We start from the raw sequence: 23186 nt of genomic DNA on the forward strand, positions 1-23186 counted from the left end.
CCAACATATGCAGACATTTGTACTCCTCAACCATTTTCTCAAAGTAATGGGCATTCTATAATTTAGACTTCAGAGAATTCCAACGATGAAGATTTTAAGAAAAGTATTTTATATTCAACAGGTATGTTCTGCTGCATGTACTGTACTCCAGAGCTGTTATGTAACACTGTATATAAATGGTTGCAAAACAAAAAAAAAAGTCAGTGCTTCTAAAAAGAATTTAAGATAATGGTTTTTCAAATGCCTTTATAATAAGCTTTGTTTCTTTGTGAAACTAAATTCAGCAGGCTGAAGGAAATGGTTCATGTGATAAAGTGGGCTGGTGTCCTCTAGAGTACCTGGGTACATAAACAGAAACTCCTGTAGGTAAAAATGAATCTGTGCCATTAGTCTTTATATGTTTCTGCATCCAGATAGAGTGCAGTTCATGGGGGGGAGGGGGGGACGTGGGAGGGGCTGAAGGGGAAAGGGTGTTAAAGTGATACATTTTTATACCAAATGTGTTTATTTTTTTGTGCAAGTAATCCTTAAAATTGGAATTGTATTAGGTGTTAAAATAAAGTTTTTAAAAAATTACTTGTATTTATACTTTACACAATTAATAAGGAAAATTTCTTAATTCTAATTAACTTCCAGTTTTCATAATCTAAAAAGGACAGAGTCCCAGGACACAGAATGCTGTGTAATCTGTGATTTCTTTAACAGTGCTTGGCATTTGTGACGTGAAAATAAGGGAAAGACATTTTTAATGTAAATTTGAAATGCAAATGTATTTTTCTAGAACATCTCTCTGGCTTTTCCTTCAGTCTAAGAGACATGAAAGAAGTCTAATTACGGTAGATAAAATGAAAATAATGGTAATAGATGTTTTGACTTGAGGCAGTGTGGCCAATTTAAGTAAAGAGACCTCCTGGATTGGAGCTTAAAATTCAGTTCTATTTTGGATACTACCACATTACTGGTGTGATAGTTAATTCAAATTTTGAATCACTCTGGGCCTTATTAAACCAGGGTGATGTTGGCTGCAGGATGTCTGTAAGCACTCTTAAGGTTTTGTTTTATAGGTGCTATTTAAATTATAAATTTTGCATAGTGGAGGTTTTATTTCAGGTATACTATCAAGTCAGGTTGGTAGAAAAATCCTTGAAACTTTAGAAATACTTATTACATCATTTCTTTTATGTTGAAACTTACTGGGTCCATTAGATTTCTGCTTTAATCAAAACCACTTATGAGCCTCTTAGAACTTATTCAGAAGACTATAAAATCTATGCAATGCTACCCAAAGGGTATGGATTAGATAGGGGATTTCTTTTAGCTTCACAAATCCTCAATTCTGAGCTGTTGCAGACTGATTTTATAGCTGGACAGCCCATAAAACAAAGTTGGTTTGTTTGTGGGTATTCACGATTTCACAGTATCATGAGTATCATGATTCCGTAACACTCAGTATTTTCATGGAGATTTTATAAACCTTTAAGAAATAATATATAACGTAGCATTCACTTAGCTTTAATGCACGTTGCCTGGAGATGCTCTGTGGTATTGTTTAGTCTTCTAATTATATATAATGACTTTTCCAAATTCACTCATTTTCTAGGAATTGGTCAAAGGAAAAAGCCTTATGTACAGCCTTATTTTAAGAGAAAGTTCCTTGTCTGAGTCAGGAACATCCGTATTTCCAGCTGCTACAGCCCCTTCCCGTGTGAATTCCACTGCTTACCAAATCACTTAGGAAACATTTGACCAAATTTAACCTCAAACATTGACTATTTTATGAAGCCTCTGTAAAGAAGCAAACCAAAATTTTGTTCACTTATTTAGTAATTGGTGGAACTTGTTAGTATCTGAGATATATATGGGCCAAACATGGAACTACCTCCTCAAAAAAAAAAAAAAAAATGTGGCCAACTATTAATATTCTTTGAGACATTTACACCAAGGGGTGGGATAAGCATTTTTTGCTATTACAAAATACCAATAAATCTTTGTTCTGTAAAACTCATGTAACAATTGGTGACACAAAAAAAGTCCAAATGTGGGTTCACAATTTATAGGTGGTGAAAATTGAGGCCTTACTGCTGTGGAGTGTACATTAAAATGTTCATGGTGACACATTTGAAGCAATAAATGGCTTAATTAAATGCCTAAATGAAGCTGAGTGTTTGATAAACATACAGTCATTCTTTTTAAGGGCAGTTCATTTTTTTGCTCTTTTCTCCTTTAAAGCAGATTCCACATACTTCAGATTTTTAACCGTATTTGGTTTGTGCAGTCTTAGTGCCCTTTGTCCTTCGATCTCAGAAATGGGCTTGTTGATCTAATTAATTATATTAATCTTGGAAAAAACAAAAGTCTGATACACTTGGGTTGTGAGAGGTGAAATATCTGTGTAGACATTGCAGTGTTTTCCTTCAACTCATATTTTTAAAAGAAATCTTTAATGAATGGGTTTTAAGAGAAAACGAATACCGTCAGAAGCATTTATTTTTATAATTTTACAAACATTGAGCACCTAGATGTTGAACCTGCAGAGGAAGGTATTTGGGTGTGGATGTGGGAAGGACAAGCGTGTTAAGTAATTGCGGCACTTGGAAGGGTGCTGTGATAGGCAGATGCACAAAGCACCGTGAGGACACCGGGAGACTTCACAGAGGAGGTTTCCTTTGAACTGATTCCTTAAAGACACACGAAGTAGGGAAGGTTTTTCAAGGCAAGAGACTGTGCAAGGGCCATGTACACTCTGGTAACTTACAAGTACTCTGGCATGAGTGGACGTCCAGTAGGGAGACGGAAGTTCAGAGAATAAAGCCAGAAAACTGAGCAAGAGTCTAAACACGAGCAATTTACACTGTGTCATAGAATTACTTGTTAAGGAGAGTGGTGGTGGCATTTAACATATTGTTGGCTAAATACATTCTGATTATTTTTACAGTTTAATGAAACTATAGCACTTTTATTATTTTAATGTAGGGATGACAAAACTAGTCTATAACTTGGAAATTCCAAAAAAAAAAAATTCTAAATTTAAGGTGAATCTTCTAGTTTTCGAAACTACAAATTAGAATTGCTAGTGAAGATTTTTTGTCTTCCTTATTTAGATGATAAAATCTACATTACCCAGACTGTAATTTCTAACCCAGGGTCTTAATATTCATGATTTGATTCTGCTACAGAAAAATAAAGTTTAAAGTGATATAAACATGAACTGACTTCAGAATTGTTTTGTTTTTTGATTGAAATTTGACATAAAGAAGAGGTATACTCCTTTCTGGCCATTTCCATTTTAAAGTAGTAAGTATATATATTTTATAAGTCAGTATTTAACTAATAAATTATTAGGCATTATTAAAATGTTTATTTGAAAAAAATTTAACAATTTCTTAATAAATTCTTCAGGACCATATAATCCGGTTAACCCAGAGCCACCTTTTACTTTCTTTGCTCCTGGCAGAAGAGACCATAAAAGAATATTACAATCATTCATTTCTCCCCTGCTAATTATTAAAAACTCAGAAGCCAATGTGGGAAATGAGGGTAGGGAATGTATAGGCTTCTGTATATGTTGCTTATTCCCATCCCCCATTCCCGCTTACCTATGTTAATGAATAAGAATAGTTTTTCTTAGGAAAGTGTATAACTGCTAGTCTTTAATGGTGAGCTAGTTTAAAACATTCACAAGTTTAACATCAGTCATGAGGGAAAAAACGGTGGTCATATTTGAATTTTTTTTGCATTGTAGAATCTAATCCAGTAGAGGGACCCTCTATGCTAATACATTAAAATAAGAACAATTGTAATAGGTACTAAGTTACTTTAAAAAGCTTCCTAGGTTAAATGTAATACAGGAGGCCAGCCAGAAATATTTATGAATAACCCTGAATATAAATATGAGTTAGTTGTTTAGAATTTTGCTAATATTTTACTAATTTTGCTAATATCATAATATCTAGCTAGCAGAAAGTTTTGGTATGACCTCTGCCCAGTATTCCTCATTAGAACTTTTAAAAATTTATGTTCATATCCTTGAAGCACTTACATATTTATCTTTAATAGGACAAATGACTGTTTTCTTGAATGGGTTTTGCAAATGTGCCAGAAGATGTTTTTACTTTACCAGTCTTATTGTTTATAAATGTTTGAAGAAGAGTCCAGTTATCTGTTGAAAACAAACAAAAAAAATAAGCTTATATATTAGAGATCATATGGTTTAGATACAGGAGTAATCTTTTGAATTTAAGTGGTATATACGTGATCAAAGAGCCATACTGTATCAATGAATGTGTCTTTACCCAGATTAGCTCAATGATTACCAGCCCTCCTTGGAGTGATAAGATAAAACCTACCTCCCTTCCATCCCCCATTAAACAACATCAGTCTTTTAGGTAGTAAATTTGATGCTGTAAAAATTTCAAAATACCTTTCACTTTCTGAAAATAAGAATGGATGATTGAATTGTAATTACATTTAAAAAAAAAACAAATTATGTGACTATCTTGCAACAATTTTTTGAATGTATTATGGTTTCCATGGAATATTATATTGCAGGTTTACAGAGAAGATACGAGATTTCTAATTTAAAGAACATAATTTGAGACTATGTTATAACAAATGAAAGCTAAATTTGTTCATGTTTTATAGAATGATAGATAAAGACAGGAATTCTGGCTCCATGCCAAGGTATAAATTTGTGCCCTAAAAAAAGTAAAACAAATAGTGTAATTCATTGGATTAAATGTTTGCCAGCCACCTTGTGCTCACTGATTGAAGTGATTCTTTCTTTTCTTTCTTTCTTTTTCTTTCTTTCCTTTCTTTCTTTCTTTCTTTTTTCTTTCTTTTCTTTCTCTTTCCCTTCCTCCCTCCCCCACTCTCCCTCCCTCTTTCTTTCTTTCTTTTCTTTCTTTTTCTTTCTTTCTTTCTTTCTCTCTCTTTCTTTATTTCTCTTTTTCCCCTTCCTTCCCTCCCTCCCCCTCTTTTCCTCCCTTCCTTCCTTTAGAATGTGCACATTAATATGGATATATATATATGTGTGTGTGTGTGTATACATATATCTCCATATATATTTTAGAGGGTGCAAATCTTAAAAGCAAATCTGGGAGGCTCAAAGGGAATTATATGGGTAAAGTTGCATTTATTTGAAGGAGTGGTATAATTACACATTCAGGAAGTGGTTAAAATCCCAATGTCATTACCACAAGCTGCACAGGTACACACTATTCTAACTTAAGTAACAGACAATCAGGCAGCCACATATAAAAATTATGCAGTAACTATTCTTTGATTAAATTTCAGTTTTCCAACCTCAGTGCTTTGACATTTCGTACTGGATGATGCTTGGTTGTGGAGGGCTGCTCTGTGCCTCGTGGGATGTTTAGCAGCATCACTGGCATCTACATACGAGATATCAGGAGCATCCCCCTGGGCCTGCAAGTTGTGACAACTAAAAATGTCTTTAGACTTTGCCACATGTCTCCTGGGGGACAAAATTGCCCCTGCTGTGTTTCATGTTACCAAGATGTGAAATATTTCCTGTGGGAAAAATGGAAATAGTATGGAAAATATTTAAATCCATTATGTATAAACCTCCACAAATAGGAATTTTTAAATCACTTGCCAGGAGACACTACTAGATGCTGTAAGGATATGGTGATGAGTAAAATAGTTTGTTACAAAGCAGTTTATACTGTAAAAAGACACAAGTAAACTAGTCACTAGAATACAGTAAAGAATATGATAAAAGTCATCTTGGTTCTAGTGCAAGCAAATTCAAAGTGCTTATACAGAAAGGAAATTGTGAAAAATAAGTAAAGCAACCAGTTGAGAATTATGGAGAGCTAGAGACGTATGTCCCATTTAAAAAAGGCAGCCCCAAGTGTCCTATGGAATCTCCAGGTGATCTGCATGCTCAGAAATGCTGGTCTAGTGGACAATTTAAAATGAAAAGCATCTAGTTTACAGGATTTGGTCTATCTGGACTGTTGATTCATCTAGAAACTTGAGTCCAGTTTGAAAAATAAAATACATTTTAAAAATACTTGCTTCAACAATCACTAAATTCACCCTCTCCTTTCACCCCATACTCCATACCAAAAACCCAAAATGGAACATACATGTGATGGGAGAGTATATTTTGTGTTGGAGAGGCTTGAGGAGGAAGATTGTTCTGTTTTGTCCACCCTTGAAATGATAGAACTCTAAAAGGTCTGTCACTCTATTGTCCCAGGTTGATGCTGCTTAAATACAGACCCTTGAATACTGAAATGATCGAGTACAAGGGGTACTTTATGAAATTACATGCACAAAAACAGTCTGAAACACTGCCAGAACCCATAGATGCGTAGTCTTACAGCATGTCACCCTCCCACTCCCCTCGCTGAAGCAGCTTACTCTGTCTCATTGTTCCCTGTTCTGACGCCTTCGGACTCTAACACATGCTCCTACTTAGCCTTCCATCACAACTGGGCCATGAATACCCACTACTTGTTGTCTCCACCTATTGCTCACGCTCATCCCACTCTTGCTCTCGTTCTCCCAAACCAGCATCTGCCGCCAACCTCCATCTCACAGAGTAGAGGAAAGAAAACATACTAAGTGCTCATGTTTGCTTTGGGGGCTTCTGGGTTCCAAGAGGTCCATTATTTGATAATTATCTGTTTGTGTGTCTGACACCACTCCAGCCTGAGCTCGGCCTCAGCATCCAAAACATAACAGACATACATTCAGCATGCATTCTTCCAACACATGTACACAGAATGCTTAGGTGCTTTCCATACATTATATTATCTGGCATGCCAACAACACTTCAAAGAAGGCATAAGTATCCTCATTTCACAGATAACTTGTTTAAAGACAGTTAAGACGCAGCATCATGCTACTACCCAGACTGGGTTAACTCTAATATTTATTTATTTATCTATTGCCATCCTCTCCCACACCCTCAGACTCAGTGGTTGGAACAGGGAATTGGGTTTTTCAAGCCACCGGTGTCATTTCTAGAACATTAATTTTCCACTTTCTTTCTGATTCCTGTTACTTAAAGTCTAGCTATAAAATTATCTATGCTGTTGTCTTTCATGTTTCCCAGCCCAAAGACACTATGTCAACAATTTAATGATATATAAAAATGACCCTCCAGATTCCTCAAACTCTGTTTTTCACACTTTTTGCCTTAATAGAAATGCATGTCCATTCCTTTTCTCCTAGTAAAAAACTTTATCTCACTCAATCTCATCAACTCAGGAACACTTGCAATTTAAAGATCTCATAATTCCTAGTATCTCTCAAATCACATTGCATCCACTAAAACTATACCTTCCAACATTATTGTTTAGCCATTTCTCTTAAAGCTCTCTTGGCTTCTGAAAGTCAAGTGCCATTTCATTTTTTTTTTTTTAATTCTTCATTTGTCATGGGATTGAGGACTCTAAATCTATAAGTCAAATAATATTAAACACACCAGAGGGGATATATGCAAGAATTGGGGTAAATCTAGCTTTAGTGTGAATACTTATTCTGTAAAGCTTTAATTAATCTGTTTATTATAAAGTAGTTTCTTTCAAGTAAGGAACCATAGATGCCCATTTCCCTGGATCTATAATAGCAGGGCACCCCTAGGGGGCGCTCCGTCTCACAAAATATAAGTGACTGACCCGAGCATGACAGACGGAAGGGATCATTTCAGGGGTGTGGGCTCACAGAAGAACCTCAGCCCACAAGAAGGAGTTTGCGTTAGAAAACCTACTTAGGTTCAGAGCTTTTGAAGAATGTCTGCTATGATTATAATAAGCCAGTCCTGGGTATCCAGAGTTGGCAAAGCAAGCGCGGGAAGAGGTGAGCAACAGGCACTGGACAGATTGCGTTTCTCCTTGGCTGTCCCTCGGCTGACTCAGCAAAAGTAGATGGAGTTTGCAGAATTGCCCTACAGAATTGTCCTTGTGGCGGTGTGTATAGCGTTAGGTTGAGTTGAATTGTGGACAAAGCCTGCTGTGTATCTTTGTATCCCTTTCCGCAAAGCAAAATTACCTGCTACTATCCACTTATTATAGGAGCAAAAAGTATCAGGCAACCAGCCTTTGAAAGACTTAGCCATTAGCCCAGGAAAGGAGCAGTAAGTGATAGGAGTTAGGTACCAAAGCAGAAAGATGACTTCAGTTATCCTGGTACATACTCAGGCTTTCAAGTTCTGCAGTCCAGGCAATACCTGGGACCCTTTTATTCCCCATAAGGGTGACCACAATTCCCTCGAGTAAAGATCCTTCCAATTCACGCCCGGAGTTTGCTTTCCTCTCATCCTTGACCTTTGTCATCATCTGACGAAGGGCTATTTGTTTTTCCAATGCAGTATTAAGGAAAAGAGATGACACCAGGCGCCAAAGATCAAATGTGTATTTAAAATTCTGCAGCTCCGGGGAGGCAGGCACATTTCCAGGGCAGTGAGAGGCGCGTTCCCAGGCTGGGGAAGCCCACCATTTCTCTGCGGGGGAGCTGACCGCGCGCGGCCGTAGCCCCGCCCCGCCCCGCCGGCGCGTGCGGCCGCAGTCCCCGGGCCCAGCTCCCGGCCTGGAGAGCCGCGGCGCGCGGGGGGCGGCGTGCCTGCGGCCGGGCGTCCGCGCGGGGGAGATGAATTGGAGTCACACGACTGGCTGTTTCCTTCCGAGGGCTTTTGGCCAGCAGTCCATTAGGGGATCGTGACAACTTTTTTTTTCTGGCTAAAAGGATGAAAACTGAGTAAGTACATAGAACTTTGAACTTGACGCGGAATGAAACCAGTACAAGCAGAACCCTGACAGTCCCCATGTCCATTCACACCGGGCATTCCCTTTTTATGCTAAAAGCCGTGAACGCGTACGGGACAGCGGCAATTTAAAACTGGAGGAAGGGAAGCAGCGAAGAAACACGAAAGGCTGAAAGCAGGACTGCTCAAAACTCGGAGGAGAAATGAGGAACCGCTGAGGCGAGCTGGCCTGCATCCCGCGGGGCAACAGGCGCTTTTGGTTTTAGCCTATTGCGCTCTTCAGTGCTGTTTGCAGGCTCCAGATTGACTTTGGGGTGGTTTTCTTTTTTTCCTGTGAAGTCTTTGCTGTGAGTTTAAGGATGTTGTGGAAATAAGGCATTACCGGAAGCAACAGTCTGGCAGCCTGGGGTACGCTCAGGTTATTAGTTACAACTATTATTATTTGGATGTCTTTTTTTTTTAAACCCAGGCCAGCCACTTTTCACTGTCATCCATGGAAGAGATCTTATTAACCGCCTCAGACTTTTGGGACCTATGATTCTTTGGCATGAACCCTTCGGAAAGTTCTTCAGCGGGGATGGAGCAATCTTGATTTCAGTTGTGGATAAAGAAGGCTGATCTGTATTTTTCATGCTCACAAAAAATAGCTGCTATGACTTTTCCGGCAACGTGGACAGGGGCCAAGTGAAGCTGAACTGGTCATGATCTGTCGCCCAGTGTTCCCTTGTCGTCGGCGACTTTGTCCCCGGCCCTTCCTGGTGGGCTTGGTGGTGGCAATCTGCCTCTTCTACCAGACCCTGACACTCCGAGGGTCGAGGAAGCTCACAGCCGCTGTCCCTGGGGCTGCCCCGAACACACCCCCCGAAACCCAGGCAAGCGGATGCGAGAAGGGATTCTCCCCGGACAAACCGTGCTTCCTTCCCTCCGGTAATGCACAGGAAATCAGAAAGGTAAGATGGTCACGAGCTTAACCTTGACATTTTCCGTAAAGATAGCAGTCTGCCTCTCTCTGTCCTTTCTGTAAAACTAAAATTAACTTCCATGAGGTCTGAAAGGGATCCAGAGTATACAACGGCCCAGAGGGTGACCTTATGACAGTGAGACACATGTTAGCTTCAGCTTCTTCTATTTACTTCCAGAAAGTCCTGGCCTTTATCTCCTCTCTTAGAGTTTCACTTCTTTTCAGCTGAATGAAATAGACAATTTGGAGTTAGTGGGAGTGATGTGAATTCTTTCTAAAGTATTAGGATTCTGAGAGATCTGAAGATTTCCAGTTCAGGAACATAAACCATAGATTCATAAAATTTGATCAACATTGAGTGTTTCCTCAAGGTAGTCAGCATGGGTGCCCAGACCATTCCAGACTCAAAGATATTCCAGAATGCCATTTTATAATTGATTAAATCGATTTTTCATTGGTGAAAGTATTTCTAAAGCAACGTATTTATTTCTGAACCATTTAAAGGAATAGTATAATACGTTCCCTCAAAAGAATTGATACCTGCATTTTATTGTTTATAGAATTTGGGAAATATTGATTATTCTATACTTACTATTATTAATATTACTACACTATTACTAATATTACTATTCTAATTAACTTTACTAATTTTGTGAAGTGTTAGAAAAAACACAAAACACACAAAAAACTCCACAGGATTTCTATTTTAATATACCACTCTGTTCATGCCTATCAATGAGATGATGACCTTTAAAATAATCCAGCCTGAAAAAGAAAAAGGAAAAAGAAAAACACACATGCAAAAATTCATGGCAGCAAAGCCACTGACTTCTGTGCTCCAGCAAAAAGTATAGGAAGATAATTTAGGAAGCTATAAGTACTATCTTATATATGCAGTAAATTTAGGTAGATCCTAGGATTGTGGTTATTGTTTGGAGCAGAATTTCCTGTTGAAATTCTAACGCCTCCAGCACGACTACCATCTTGTTTCAAGAACTCCTTTATGTATTTCCTTTAGACTCATAACCCTGTGAGATAGGTAAGGTGGGCATGCTTGCCATCAATGCACAGGTCAGATGGCCGCTGCTCAGAGGTGTGTAGGCAGACCACAGGGCTAGCAGGATGACCTGATACACCCACCTGGTTCCTACCACAGCACTGGTGCTGAAACCAAAGTAAGTTCAAGGCTCTGATAACAATTGGTGAAACCACAACTGTAAGAAATATAATAGGTTAGAACAAAAAAAAAATTAAAACCTTGTAAGTGAGTGACTTAGTTTATCAACAGTGTCAAGACACATGACAAAGAATAGCAGATAATATAACTAGAAACACTTCCAGATGAAACTCCAACTGCAAGTGCGAGTCAGTGATTAAATGTTCTAACATCACTGAAGAATCTGTGTTTTTTCTTCGTTTGTACTAGCATTAATTTTTATTTGCATTTTTTAATACATCAAATTTTTTTTTATTTATTTATTTGAGAGAGAGAGTATGAGAGGGGGGAGGGTCAGAGGGAGAAGCAGACTCCCTGCCGAGTAGGGAGCCCGATGCTGGACTCGATCCCGGGACTCCAGGATCATGACCTGAGCCGAAGGCAGTCGCTTAACCAACTGAGCCACCCAGGCGCCCAATACATCAAATTTCTAATGGGTGTAAACTGTGACTTGGAAAGTCACTTCTTGTTTTTTTTCTTCCCAATATTAATAAATACAGTTTCTTTAAAAGTAGTTGAAATAGTTTTGCTCCTTTTTTTTTTTTTTTTGAGCTAGCTTTGCTTTTTAAGTACGGAGTAAAAATTGGTGCTAAAAATTTTGGACAAAAAGGTTTTTTATTCATTAACTTACAGCTCTTCTTACTCCCTGCTTGACTTTATGTGACTCCTGCTTTTGCCTGTAACACAGGCATATGTTAACTGTTATTTGTAGGCTGTCACAGAAAATTCCATTTCAGCTTTGGATCTCCTGCTACTTATAAACCATCTGAAACTTATTGGCTGCTTGTGTAAAACATTCACTCTAGAATTTTCTTCACCAAAAAAAAAAAAAATGCCAATCACATGATTTTTCCCCCAAATTATTCACAATCTTAATATTTTAATCATAAACAAGATTCTAAATTCACAATTATAATTCAAAAGCCCATGGATATAAGAAGTCAATTTCCAAACATTTGCCATGTATTTCTATTTTTAACTAATTTGTGTCAGCCATTGGTTTAGAGCCAGTTTTTATTAGAGATAGAAAGGAAACTAGAAAGAATCATGTGGAAGTTAGTTAAAACAAGATATAACTTAGTTCTCCTTGTAATACATGTTCCAAGAAAAAAGAATCAAATAATAATCCAGTTTTAAGGATTAAATATTCTGTAAGATAGTTAAAGTGAAAAAACAAATGTCTTTGGGATCAGTATATATGGATCATTCTCAAAATGAGCTACCTTATGAAGTTCATTAAAAAAATCACTGATGAAGAAGATAGCAGGAGGGGAAGAATGAAGGGGGGAAATCGGAGTTGGAGACGAACCATGAGAGACTATGGACTCTGAAAAACAAACTGAGGGTTCTAGAGGGGAGGGGGGTGGGGGGATGAGTTAGCCTGGTGATGGGTATTAAAGAGGGCACGTTCTGCATGGAGCACTGGGTGTTATATGCAAACAATGAATCATGGAACACTACATCAAAAACTAATGGTGTAATCTATGGTGATTAACATAACATAATAAAAAAAAATCACTGATGAGATGCCTGTGTAGATTTTCCTCAAGACCTAAAATTAGCTTTTATAGAAGAAGCGCTGTTTCTGTATAGAAATTTTAGGTTTTCGTATTCGTTTTATTTACAAACCAAAATGTTCATTTTTCTAGGGCTTTCCCTTACTGATATCCATCCATTTTAAAGTGATTTTTAAAGTTACTTAAAATAACTGATTTTGACCTAAGGTTCATGGACTCCAGGAAGTATTTGGATTTATAAGATGATTACCAAACGCAGACATTTCACACAAAATATTGTGTATATGCGGGTACGCATTTGTCTGGGAAAAATCCTGATCCCCTGCAGATATTCAGACCTAAAGAAATACTAAGAACAAACAAAATGCTTAAAAAGCAATGCATTTAAACTTTAATTGCTCGTCCGGGAAGTATAATTTGGGCTTGGATTTATAAATCTGTAAAAGGAAAACAAAATCTTAATGAAAGAATCCATGTGATGACACTTGGAAAAGAGTTTCGAGGAATGCTGTAGGGATAAACATTCAGAAACTAAAATACACTCACAGAGTCTTTCTCGAATCATAGTTTTCATACTTTCGTGAATGAGCAGTAACTATTCCCCAGTCTCTTTGGTTACAATTCTTTCCAAGAGAAGACCTTTTGTACTTCATCAGCCTAGCGACAGAGGGTTCTGTAGTAGCAGATACTTAAAGGTGGGTGACTGACTATGCCCTTAATACCTTTACAGCTGGGACTTGGTTCACTGTCTAAAACTGTTTTCAATACAGATTGAGATCATGGTCTAGTATATGCCAACTTTCCATAGTGAGGGAGTACTCTCCCTCTTCTGGCCAAATTTTAATTCTTTTTTCCGTTTGAACTTTCCAAAGGACCTTGCGAAGCAGCTGTACTTTTGTCATTTCTTCCGGGTTTTCTCCCAACTTTAGTTGTTTAAATTTTGGCTACTAATCTGCCATGTCTTAAAATCATTTCAATTTAATGTGTAAGCTGAAGACAATTCCATTTGTCTTCACTGAAGTAGATCACTCAGTAGATTTATTTGTTTTCCTGGAATCTAACACTTTAATATTTCACAACATAGGAAGCACATTAAATGATAAACAGACACAATGGAAGAAAATATGCTTAATATACATCCTTAGTATATGTTCCTTTAATGGAAACTTTACTATTTGGAGAATACATTCATACTCACTGTAGCCATGTGTTACTGATTATCTCCTGTTGATACTCCACAAGGAGAATTAGTAGTTCTTTGTTGCTTGACTATTCATTCTCCATTTCTTCTGGACGCTCCATTCTCCTTAAGTGACTACTCTCTACAACTACTCTTCCTGGTATACAACCATAATCCAATGCAAATAATTGAATGTTTTCATACAAATATGCTCAATTAAACTTAATTTGTGTCTCCAATAATGCATAATATATTTAACATTTGAAAATTTCTAAAAATTGCTTGTTTAGCCCAGGTTTTCTATAGACAGAACCTGAGGCAAACACTTACATGCTAACACTTCATTAGATGCTGCAATCTCAGGGATGCAAGAGTAGGGGGGAAAGGGAACAAGGACAGCAAAGACAAATGGGTGCATTTATGAGAGACAGAACCAGAGAGGCTGTATTAAATTCTGCATCTCAGAATAAGCATGGTGGGGAAGGGGCAGGAGGGACAAGTGATTTATCTCTTGGCTTTTCCTTTCTTCTGTCTTCCATTGGTTAGAGTTGTCCCGTGCTACTTCCATATAGTGTTACCTGGGCTCTCAGGGTGGCCACTGGGCAAGCCAGGGCCTCAGTGGGTGCAGTCCTGTCAGGGCAAAGGTGGTTCCTCCTTCTCAATCAGTATGGCGCATAGGAACTCCCAGGTCTGTGGTGGCCATGGTGGTAAAAATGGTGTCCATGGCTTACCACAACCATGCCGCAAGTAATGTGCACCGGAGGGGTATGTGATACAGTAGTTATGCTAATGTTGCTTTCTAAAAGCCACAGAATATGTCAAAATGTGCTCTTACTCTTGGGAAATGGCATCACTCTCTTTAAGTGAAATGTTTGTAATTATCTCACAGAGTTCTCCAAATTAAAAAAAAAAATTCTCACTTCATCTTTACCCTTTGTCTTCCTAATTCAGTTCATTCTTTCATTTTCTTCATTCCTTCAGTGACTATCTGGTGAGCAGTTTGTGCCAGACACTGTACGAGGCACGGGTGGCACAGAAATAAAAGGCATTGTGAGACAGATCAGGAGTTAAATCAGTGCTGGGGAATCCATAACTTTAATAGAGCATTTTGAAAGATGAGCAGGAGTTAGAAAGGGTGGGGAAAGAGAAATGTATTACAAGCAGAAAACACCACATATGCAAAGAAGAAATTAAATGATAGATTTGGAGGATGCAGGGTATTCTGTGTGTGTGTGTGTGTGTGTGTGTGTGTGTGTGTGTGTGTGTGTGATGTGTTGGGGGGAGCAGAGCAGGAAGGCAAGGAAATCAGGTAGAAAATTCAGCAGGGTCTAGATGTGGAAATGTGGGCATGATAGAGAGTCTGGATTCTATCCTGTAGGCAACAGGGAACCCCTGAAGAGTGGTAAGCAAAAAGTGGCATAAATAGATTTATGTTGTAGAGAACATTCCAGAACACATATTGCAGAATGGACTGGAGGGAATAGAACTGAAGGTAGGGCATCCAGTTGCAAGGCTGTTTCCCAATGCTTCTTCTTTGCCAAATCTTACTTTCCTCTTGTGTTCTTGAACACCTTTCCACGTTTTCTAAAACTGGTTCCAGAGTTATTCTCTCTTCGTTACAATATTGCTATTTCAGACCTTTCCTTTGGACCATGCCTCCTGCCAGTAAACATACTCATAACTGATAACAATAAGTTTTCTTTGTACCTGGCAATCTACTTAACCCAGTGTGTTCCCCTCTCTTGTTTCCCTCAGAGAAGCTGTGGCTGGTTCTCTTTGGATTCACTTCCTGGCCACCCCTACCCATCCCTTCTCCTTTTCATTTGGGCTTTTCTACCAAAACTTGTCTTCAATGACCCCTTGGCTATCAGATGGAATGATTTATTTTCAATCCACATCCTTCTTCTCTGAAGCATCTTACACTATTAGACAACAACTCTTTCTTGAAACTTTGAATTCCATGACACAATGGGATTATTTTCTGATCTCTATGGATAACTGGTGGTCTCCCTTCAGGGTGCATTTCCTCTGATGCTAAAATTAGACATTGCCAAATTTAGTGTATTGGGCCTTCAGTTGTCTTGTTTTATACTTTCCCTTGGTGATTGTATTGACTTTGTACACTGTTAATTTTCAACCTGTACAGATAACCTATCAGGTATATTTCTAGCTTGGATCTCACTCTTGAAGCCCTGATGTGCATCTCCAGTTTCTTGCTATCTTTTATAGAGGAGTGATAAGAACTATGAAAACTCAAATGTTTTTCTTTCAAAATTCTCATGCCCAAATTAATGGCTCCTCTTGACCTCTATGTTTCCGTGAATAGGACTCCCCCATCCCCCATTCTCCTGAATGAATAGGTTTTAAACCTTTAAACCTAGAATTATATTTGATACTACTTGCTCTTTCTCTCCACCTTGCCCCCACCTAATCCACCTGGCCTGGCTCCTTACTAAATCTGTAGGCCTGTCACTGATCCATATGGCCAGCTCTAAATTAGAAAGGCCAAACCTTTTTCAGGTTTCTCTTTTTCTCTTTTTGATTGTTACCTTTTTAAAAAATTTTAATTGTGGTAACAAACACAAAATATAAAATTCACCCTCGTCATCATTTTTACGTGTACAGTTCAGCAGTACTAACTATATTTATGTTTATAATGTTGCGTAAAGGCCACAACATTCTTGCCTTGTTCACAACCCTTATTCAGAACCATTTGTTTCAACCCAACTCAACTTGTATATTGCTTCCCAGTGTGTTCTCCATTTCCCTGGCTTCTGGCCTATTCCTAGATGTCCTCTTTGTGGTTTACATAGTGCCTTTAGACATGCTGTTCCTTTTCTAGCTCTGCCTTCTGATTTCTCTCTGAGACCACGATGCACATTTGGCCCTTTATTATACTAAGTAATTTTAGTTAGTATCACCTTAGAACAAGCCTGAATGACTGGTATATATACAGGTGGGTTTTTCCCAAGTCCACCAAATGAACCCGGATAATAACTAATTAATATTCCAAATATTTAGAGTTTATCTTCACAATCTTAAAGCTGTGTCCTCATTGCACTAACCTAGACTATTTTCAGTAGCCTGACTAGTTCCCCTTCAATCTACTGCACGTTCAAAGCCATCTATGTATAACTCCTATGGCATCTCTCCTAGATAGCCTTAAGTAGTTGTCATACTAAACCCGCTAAATTGAGTAGAATCCATCCCTCTTATGCCTAGTATGTTCCAACATACTCTTCTGGTCTTATGTCCCGCTCTGCGTTTGTTTGTAATCCATAAGCAAGCCATACCGTTGTTCCCAGACGCCACCATGTCTGCCTTTGCCTGGAGGCACCTCCGGCAGTGTGTGCTAATCGATACCTCTAGAAATCTTCACAAACGTTCTTAAAGCATTCTGGAAACTGGAATCTCACCTCCTCTTGGTGGCAGACCTTATCTCCATGACTTGATGTGTGCTGGAGCATCCCTAATAAAACCTATTTTTCATTATAATTATTTAGAAATGAAGAAACATGAGAATGTAGAACTGGAAACAAGTTGGAGATCATTAGGTTCAAGATCTTTATTTTATAAGTGAGAAAAACGAAGCTCACGGAAAGGAAGTGCCTCTCAGAGTAACAAATGGAGTTGATAACGATGATAAGATTAGACTAAGACCTGTGGTTTTCTAGCTGTCTCCATTCTATTTCCCATACTATCTCCATTCTATTTCCGTATATTCCACTCTATTTCCAAATACTCTCCATTCTATTTCTATATAATATCTCCATTCTATTTCTGTATATATCTCCATTCTATTTCCATATACTCTCCATTCTATTTATATATACTATCTCCATTCTATTTCCATATACTCTCCATTCTATTTCTGTATAATATCTCCATTCTATTTCCATTTACTATATCCATTCTATTTCCATTTACTATATCCATTCTATTTCTGTATACTATGTCCATTCTATTTTCATATACTATCCATTCTATTTCCATATACTCTCTCCATTCATTGGCATTATGGGTTGAATTATGTTCCCCTCAAAAAAGATATGTTGAAATCCTAACTCCAGAACCTCAGAATGTGACCTTCTTCAGAAATATGGTTGTCGTAGATATAATTAGTCAGTATGAGGTCACACTGGAGTATCATGGGCCCCTAATCCAATATGATTGGTATTGTAAGAAGACAGTCAAACGAAGATAGAGACACATGGGAAGCACATGAAGAAAGAGATTGGAGTATGTAGCTGCAAGTCAAGGAACCCCAAAGATTGCTGACAAACCACCAGAAGCTAGAAAGAGGCAAGGAAGACATCCCCTACCGTTTTCAGAGGGAGGCCGGCACTGCTGGCACCTTGTATTCGGGTATCTAGCCTCCAGAATTGTGAGACAATACATTTCTGTTATTTTAAGCCACTCTTTTGTGGTACTTTGTTATGGCAGCCCAAGGAAACTAATAAAATTGGAGAGGCAGAGTAGTTCAGCACATGAGCTCTGGAGTCAAATTAATAGCACTTGTTACCTTGCTACCTTGGGCACATTTCTTGATCTCTTCAGGATTTCATTTTCTCACCTCAAAATGGATATATTATCACCTACCTTACAAGGCTAACATGAGCCTTAAATGAGATAAATCTTGTGAGGCACTTAAAGTGGCTGACACATAGAAAGTGCTCAATAAATATTAACTATTATATAATTTCCTTGAGGATTTACTCATCCTCGTAGTCCCTACAGACCCTAACATTTGGCCTTCACAAAGTAGGCGAGCAATAAATAATTGCTTCAGTGAACATGAGTACCCAGGTAAGGAGCATCTGAGTGGAAATTCTTGTTGAGTTTCTCTCCCTTTCCTCCTGTGTCTCCACTGTTGTCTTTTTACTAAAATGCGCCTTTAGAATCAAGACAAAACTTGGGGAAGCTGTTATGTCAGTCAGAGTCAGGCCTGCTTATCTGTAGGCAAGGTTTGGGCTGAATCTTTTTAAATTTTTATTTATTTTTTAAGTTTAAGATGCTGGGGTTAACGATATGCTGTAGTTGAGGATGTGGAGAGATGAACTGGATGGGGAGTAGAGGAAAGAGGTTAAGATTTTGGACTCTGCACAAATATATATATATTTTTTGTTTGTTTGTTTGTTTGTTTGTTTATTGTTTTTCTCCCTACATACAATATAAGCTCCTTAAGAGCAAGTATTTGATTTAACTTGTTTACTGCTTCTGGCTCCGGTGCCAAAACAGTCTCTGACACGTAGTGAGCCCTGAATAAATACCTAGTCAATGAATAAATGAATGAATGAATCATGACTTTGGGGATCAGAGAAAGCCTACTTTAAAGCAGAGATGAAAAAATGAGAGGAAGTCTTCCTTCCTTCTCTTTTTTATTTTTGTTGAGCTCTCTGATCTTCCACCCCATCTTTATCTTGTACCAGTATCCCTTGAACCCCTTCCTATACCATCTCTTCTCATACTTGTGGCTAATGTTAATTGTCTGCCATTTTGCTACATTGAATCTGCTTCAATTATCATCCATTTCTCCTGTTCTCTTCAGCTTTTTTGTCTCATTGGGATCTTTATCCTATAAGAGATCTCAAGTATCTACCATATTTAAAAAAGAAGAAGGAGGGGGTGCCTGGGTAAGTGGCCGACTCTTGATTTCAGCTCAGGTCATGATCTCAGGATCATGGGATCGCGCCCCATGTTGGGCTCTGCACTCAGTGTGGAGTCAGCTTGCCCCTCTCCCTCTGCTCGTGTGCATGCTCTCTCTCTCTCTCAAATAAATAAAATAAAATCTTTTAAAAAAAAAAAAAGAAGAAGAAAGAGGAGGAAGGGGAGGAGAAGGAGGAGATCCTTTCCCAACCAATGTGGCTTTCTAATTACTTCCCATCTCTCTTGGCTTCTTGGTCACCATCATCTAACCTCTCTTCCTATGAAGCAATTCCCATTTTTTAACAGGTTAATTCTACTAAAAATTGAGCTTTTCCTTTTATGTGTTTTTATGTTTTAACCATATTTGGAGGTAAATATTTTAAAAGTATGCTGATGGGACTCTAAATACAGGGGATTATGCACAGGAGGCTCTCAGGAGATGATGTCAGCATACTAACAGGTATGTGACTTTCATAGAATCGGTTGGGCTGCCTGATGAGCATTTAATGCCTGTGGATTTCTTTGAGATAGTTGATCAGAGCTGTGTTAGATTTTTAAAATGAAATATCACATGGGTGAAAAATTGTTCATACCGAGAGAATTTTAAACAAATTCAAATTTGCTTACATTAGATAAATTTTAATGAAGACTTGATGAGGCCCATATTTAAGCAGGTTATGTTAAATTTCCTATGAATCAAAGAATTAATCAGTTTATGGGTGTCATTCTCTCTCGTTTTTTTTTTCAAGAGAGTGGCAATAGCTTCTGGTTCTTTCTCCCTCTAAGCAATTCTGTTTCTCATTTTAATGGAATTGGAAACTCACATAAACCCTCTGAAATGGAAACCGCTAGATACACTCACATTATAAAAAGTGCTTCCTGTTATCAACTTCGAGTCTGTGGCCTTTTGGGGTGAAAGAAATGTTTGGTTTCATTTTTCCCTTTGGTTTCCTTTGGATATTTTTTTTAAGGAGCCATTCTCACTAAAAGGATGAGCTCATGTTCTAAAACAGGATTTATGTTCTCTAACAGAAACTATACCAAAGTTGGAAATTTACGTGGTAAATAGTACTTTGTCAATGTTTGCACTTTGTTCAAAATGTAAAACTGAACATCTAGACTTATGTACAGGGTTAAAAAGGAATATAATAATAAACTATAAATTGAGTCTTTGCCATATATAAGCATATTAGTGAAAAAAAAGTTATTTAACTTTCAATTAAATTCGCTTATGACCCAAAATAATAGATGAAACAAAATAATTATTAAGAAGAACACATGGACTTGGAAGGGCAGAATGGGCCCAATCATGTGTTCTGAAATATAACTACATTTGGTATCTCTAATCCTTACTTGGGGACTCTTGATGGAACCCTGCCAATTTGCCTATAGTGCATCCCAATTGGGCACCTTCCGGTGGGGGAGCTCCAAGACCCTACATATTGGTGCGAATAGACCTAACTCTCTCCATCAAGGCTTCTGACCTCCAACCTTTTAAGTATATTGAATAAGAAGTCTAAGAGAGCATAGGTATGTTGTGGAACAAACATGGCTTTTGGTGCACAATGGTTCAAAATCTACCTGTGTCATTTACTAGTATAGGTCATAGGCAGATTTTACCTAGATTTCTAAACTCTTAATTTTCTCACTGGAAAAATGGAGCTAACTAAGCCTGATGTGTGAGAATTGATTATGTGTCTGAAAACACCAAGCATGGTGGCTGACCAGGGTTTGTGTTCAGTAAATGTTGGTGTTTTTCCTGCCCACAGAAGCTGGATTTAAGTTTTGACCTCAAAAACAAGCACTATAAAGGGCTTGTATTATATTTTTTTTTCAAGAATGCACATATGTAGTTCCTATTTTTGATCATCAGCCTGCATGCTTTCTTCATTATATTCTGCTTAGGCAAATGTTTAAGGTAGCATGTTCTATGCTAGCAGTCTTCAAATTCTCTCTCTGACACCTCTCAATAAGTCAAATGCCAGCTTTCCACTGGTTTTTCCCAGATGCATGATACTTCTTTCCCCTCCTGCTCGAGAAAGTGTTCAGCTACAAGTAGTAGGAATGCAGCACATCTTCCCTGATTTATAAAGTGCAAATCATTCACCAATTTTGATATTTTAATTCTTTTCATAGCCAATTTCTTATAACACACCTCAGAGCTAATTTTGACAAATCAAAGCTCATATCTGCTGTCCTAAGTATATTCAGACTATGCGTAAGAGAGGGATCTGGGAAAAGTGACCAGTCTGGGAGAGTTAGGCAAGGGAAAAGCCTCATAATAGTAAATAATCTATGGGGAGAAAAGAGAATTTATTAAATAGTAATATTGCTCCTGGGTCCTGGTGTTTCTTCCTGGTTTTGACATGAGGAAAAGTGTTGGGGTGGTGGTACACCTGTTAAAGGTCAGTGTATCTGAGGCAGATCCTGCTGTGCCCTGCTCACTCTCTGAAAAAGAGGAAAAAAAAGAGAAAAAAGAACTAATGGGTGTTAAGGAGGGTACTTGTTGTGATGAGCACTGGGTGTTGTATGTAAGTGATGAATCACTAAAGTCTACTCCTGAAACCAATATTACCTTATATGTTAACTAACTAGAATTTTTTTAAAAACTTGAAAGAAAAAAGAACTAATGGGGGCCCAGTTCCAATTCTGAAGAGTTGAGTAGCCATGGACAAGTGACTTCTTTGGTTTCTTTTTGTAGACTACGGCATAAGGATGGAAATATATGTTGCAGAGATGTCATGGGGTCAAGGTAGACACTGTTGCTCGGAATGTTTTGGAAAGCATTGAGATTATAGAAGGTGAGGGAGTCAACATTATCACATCTGTTAAAAGATAAACCAAAGCATATTGGAAAATTTAAGAGTTTATTTGAGCAAAAATCGATTCTAGTCAGGCAGCACCAAACTGGACGTGGTTAAGAGTGTCTCCCCATCAGGAGCTCAGGGGGAGACTTTAATAGAGAGAAGGCACAGGCAAGGTAAGGCAATTATTGATTGGCTAAAGCTTAAAGCCTAGTTGGCTGTTTTTGATTGGTTGTCCTTAGGTTTTGATTTGCTAAGCTTGAGGCATTTACAGGCTTAGATTTTGGTTTGCTTTCCTAGACCACCTCGCATTATAGCCACTTCAGTCTAATAACCTCAGTGTTCAATTAATTTAACACATCCCAAAGGATAATGTCATGAAAATATTCTCACCGCACTTGGCATCTCTTGAGGGAAAAGAATGCATATAGGCAACATAAATGTGAGTACGGGGAATACTCCTTCTTTCATTAAAAAGTTATAGTATAATGTGCTACACAAATGTCAAGTTATGCAGTTATGTTTCAGAATGTTACTAGGAGTCCAAAATTGCACTGTCACAGTTGAGCTTCCTCTTGATGTTTCACTGTTTCTTTAACAAGCAATAGAAAGTATAATAGTATTCCAATAGTTTCAGCCCTAAGCCTAGTTCTTCCCTGGTGGAAAATCTAGCATTAATTTAGCCAAGTGCACAAATGCCTCAGGAAAAATGGAACAGGAAATTAACTTTTTTGTAGCAGTGCAGGAACTATCTGACCTTAGCAAAGTATCAACCAGAAAGTCGACTTTCATATTGAGCAGTAAACTTTCCCTATTAGACACACCCAGAGGGCAGAAGTGATTTCAAGTGGGTTTTCCCTTACTCCTCCCTTTATTATTAACTCTCTCTCTCTTTTGAGTAAACACTGAAAACATTAATAACCCATCTGAAGCTTCCTACACACAAGCTAAACCTACTTGTCCAAATATTTCAGGGCTACATAAGCTATTTTAAAAAGTGGATGATTTGGGGCAGAGTTAATTTTCTTTTTCGTGGAGGAGAAGATAAAAATGAGGGAAAAGCAGGTAAGCTGATTATTTTTCTTTTAAAGAGAAAATAGTTAAAGTAATATTATGTCTGCTTTAAAC

At 38.0% G+C, this 23186-nt stretch overlaps 1 protein-coding gene across 4 annotated transcripts in view; it reads left to right on the forward strand.

Annotated features, from left to right (window-relative positions):
- Positions 1 to 8524: 8524 nt before the first annotated feature.
- Positions 8525 to 23186, forward strand: part of CPED1 (cadherin like and PC-esterase domain containing 1) — a 265948-nt gene continuing 251286 nt past the window's right edge. For 2 of the 4 annotated variants that reach the window (XM_078059501.1, XM_078059502.1), the window contains exon 1: positions 8525 to 9684. In XM_078059501.1, the coding sequence (XP_077915627.1) occupies positions 9436 to 9684 (249 nt within the window). In that variant the 5' untranslated portion in view covers positions 8525 to 9435. The remainder of the gene's footprint in view (positions 9685 to 23186) is intronic. The other 2 variants (XM_078059500.1, XM_036122361.2) reach the window with 2 other exon arrangements.

This window comes from Halichoerus grypus, chromosome 12 (assembly GCF_964656455.1).
Source record: "Halichoerus grypus chromosome 12, mHalGry1.hap1.1, whole genome shotgun sequence".
In the NCBI taxonomy this organism is placed as follows: Eukaryota; Metazoa; Chordata; class Mammalia; order Carnivora; family Phocidae; genus Halichoerus; species Halichoerus grypus.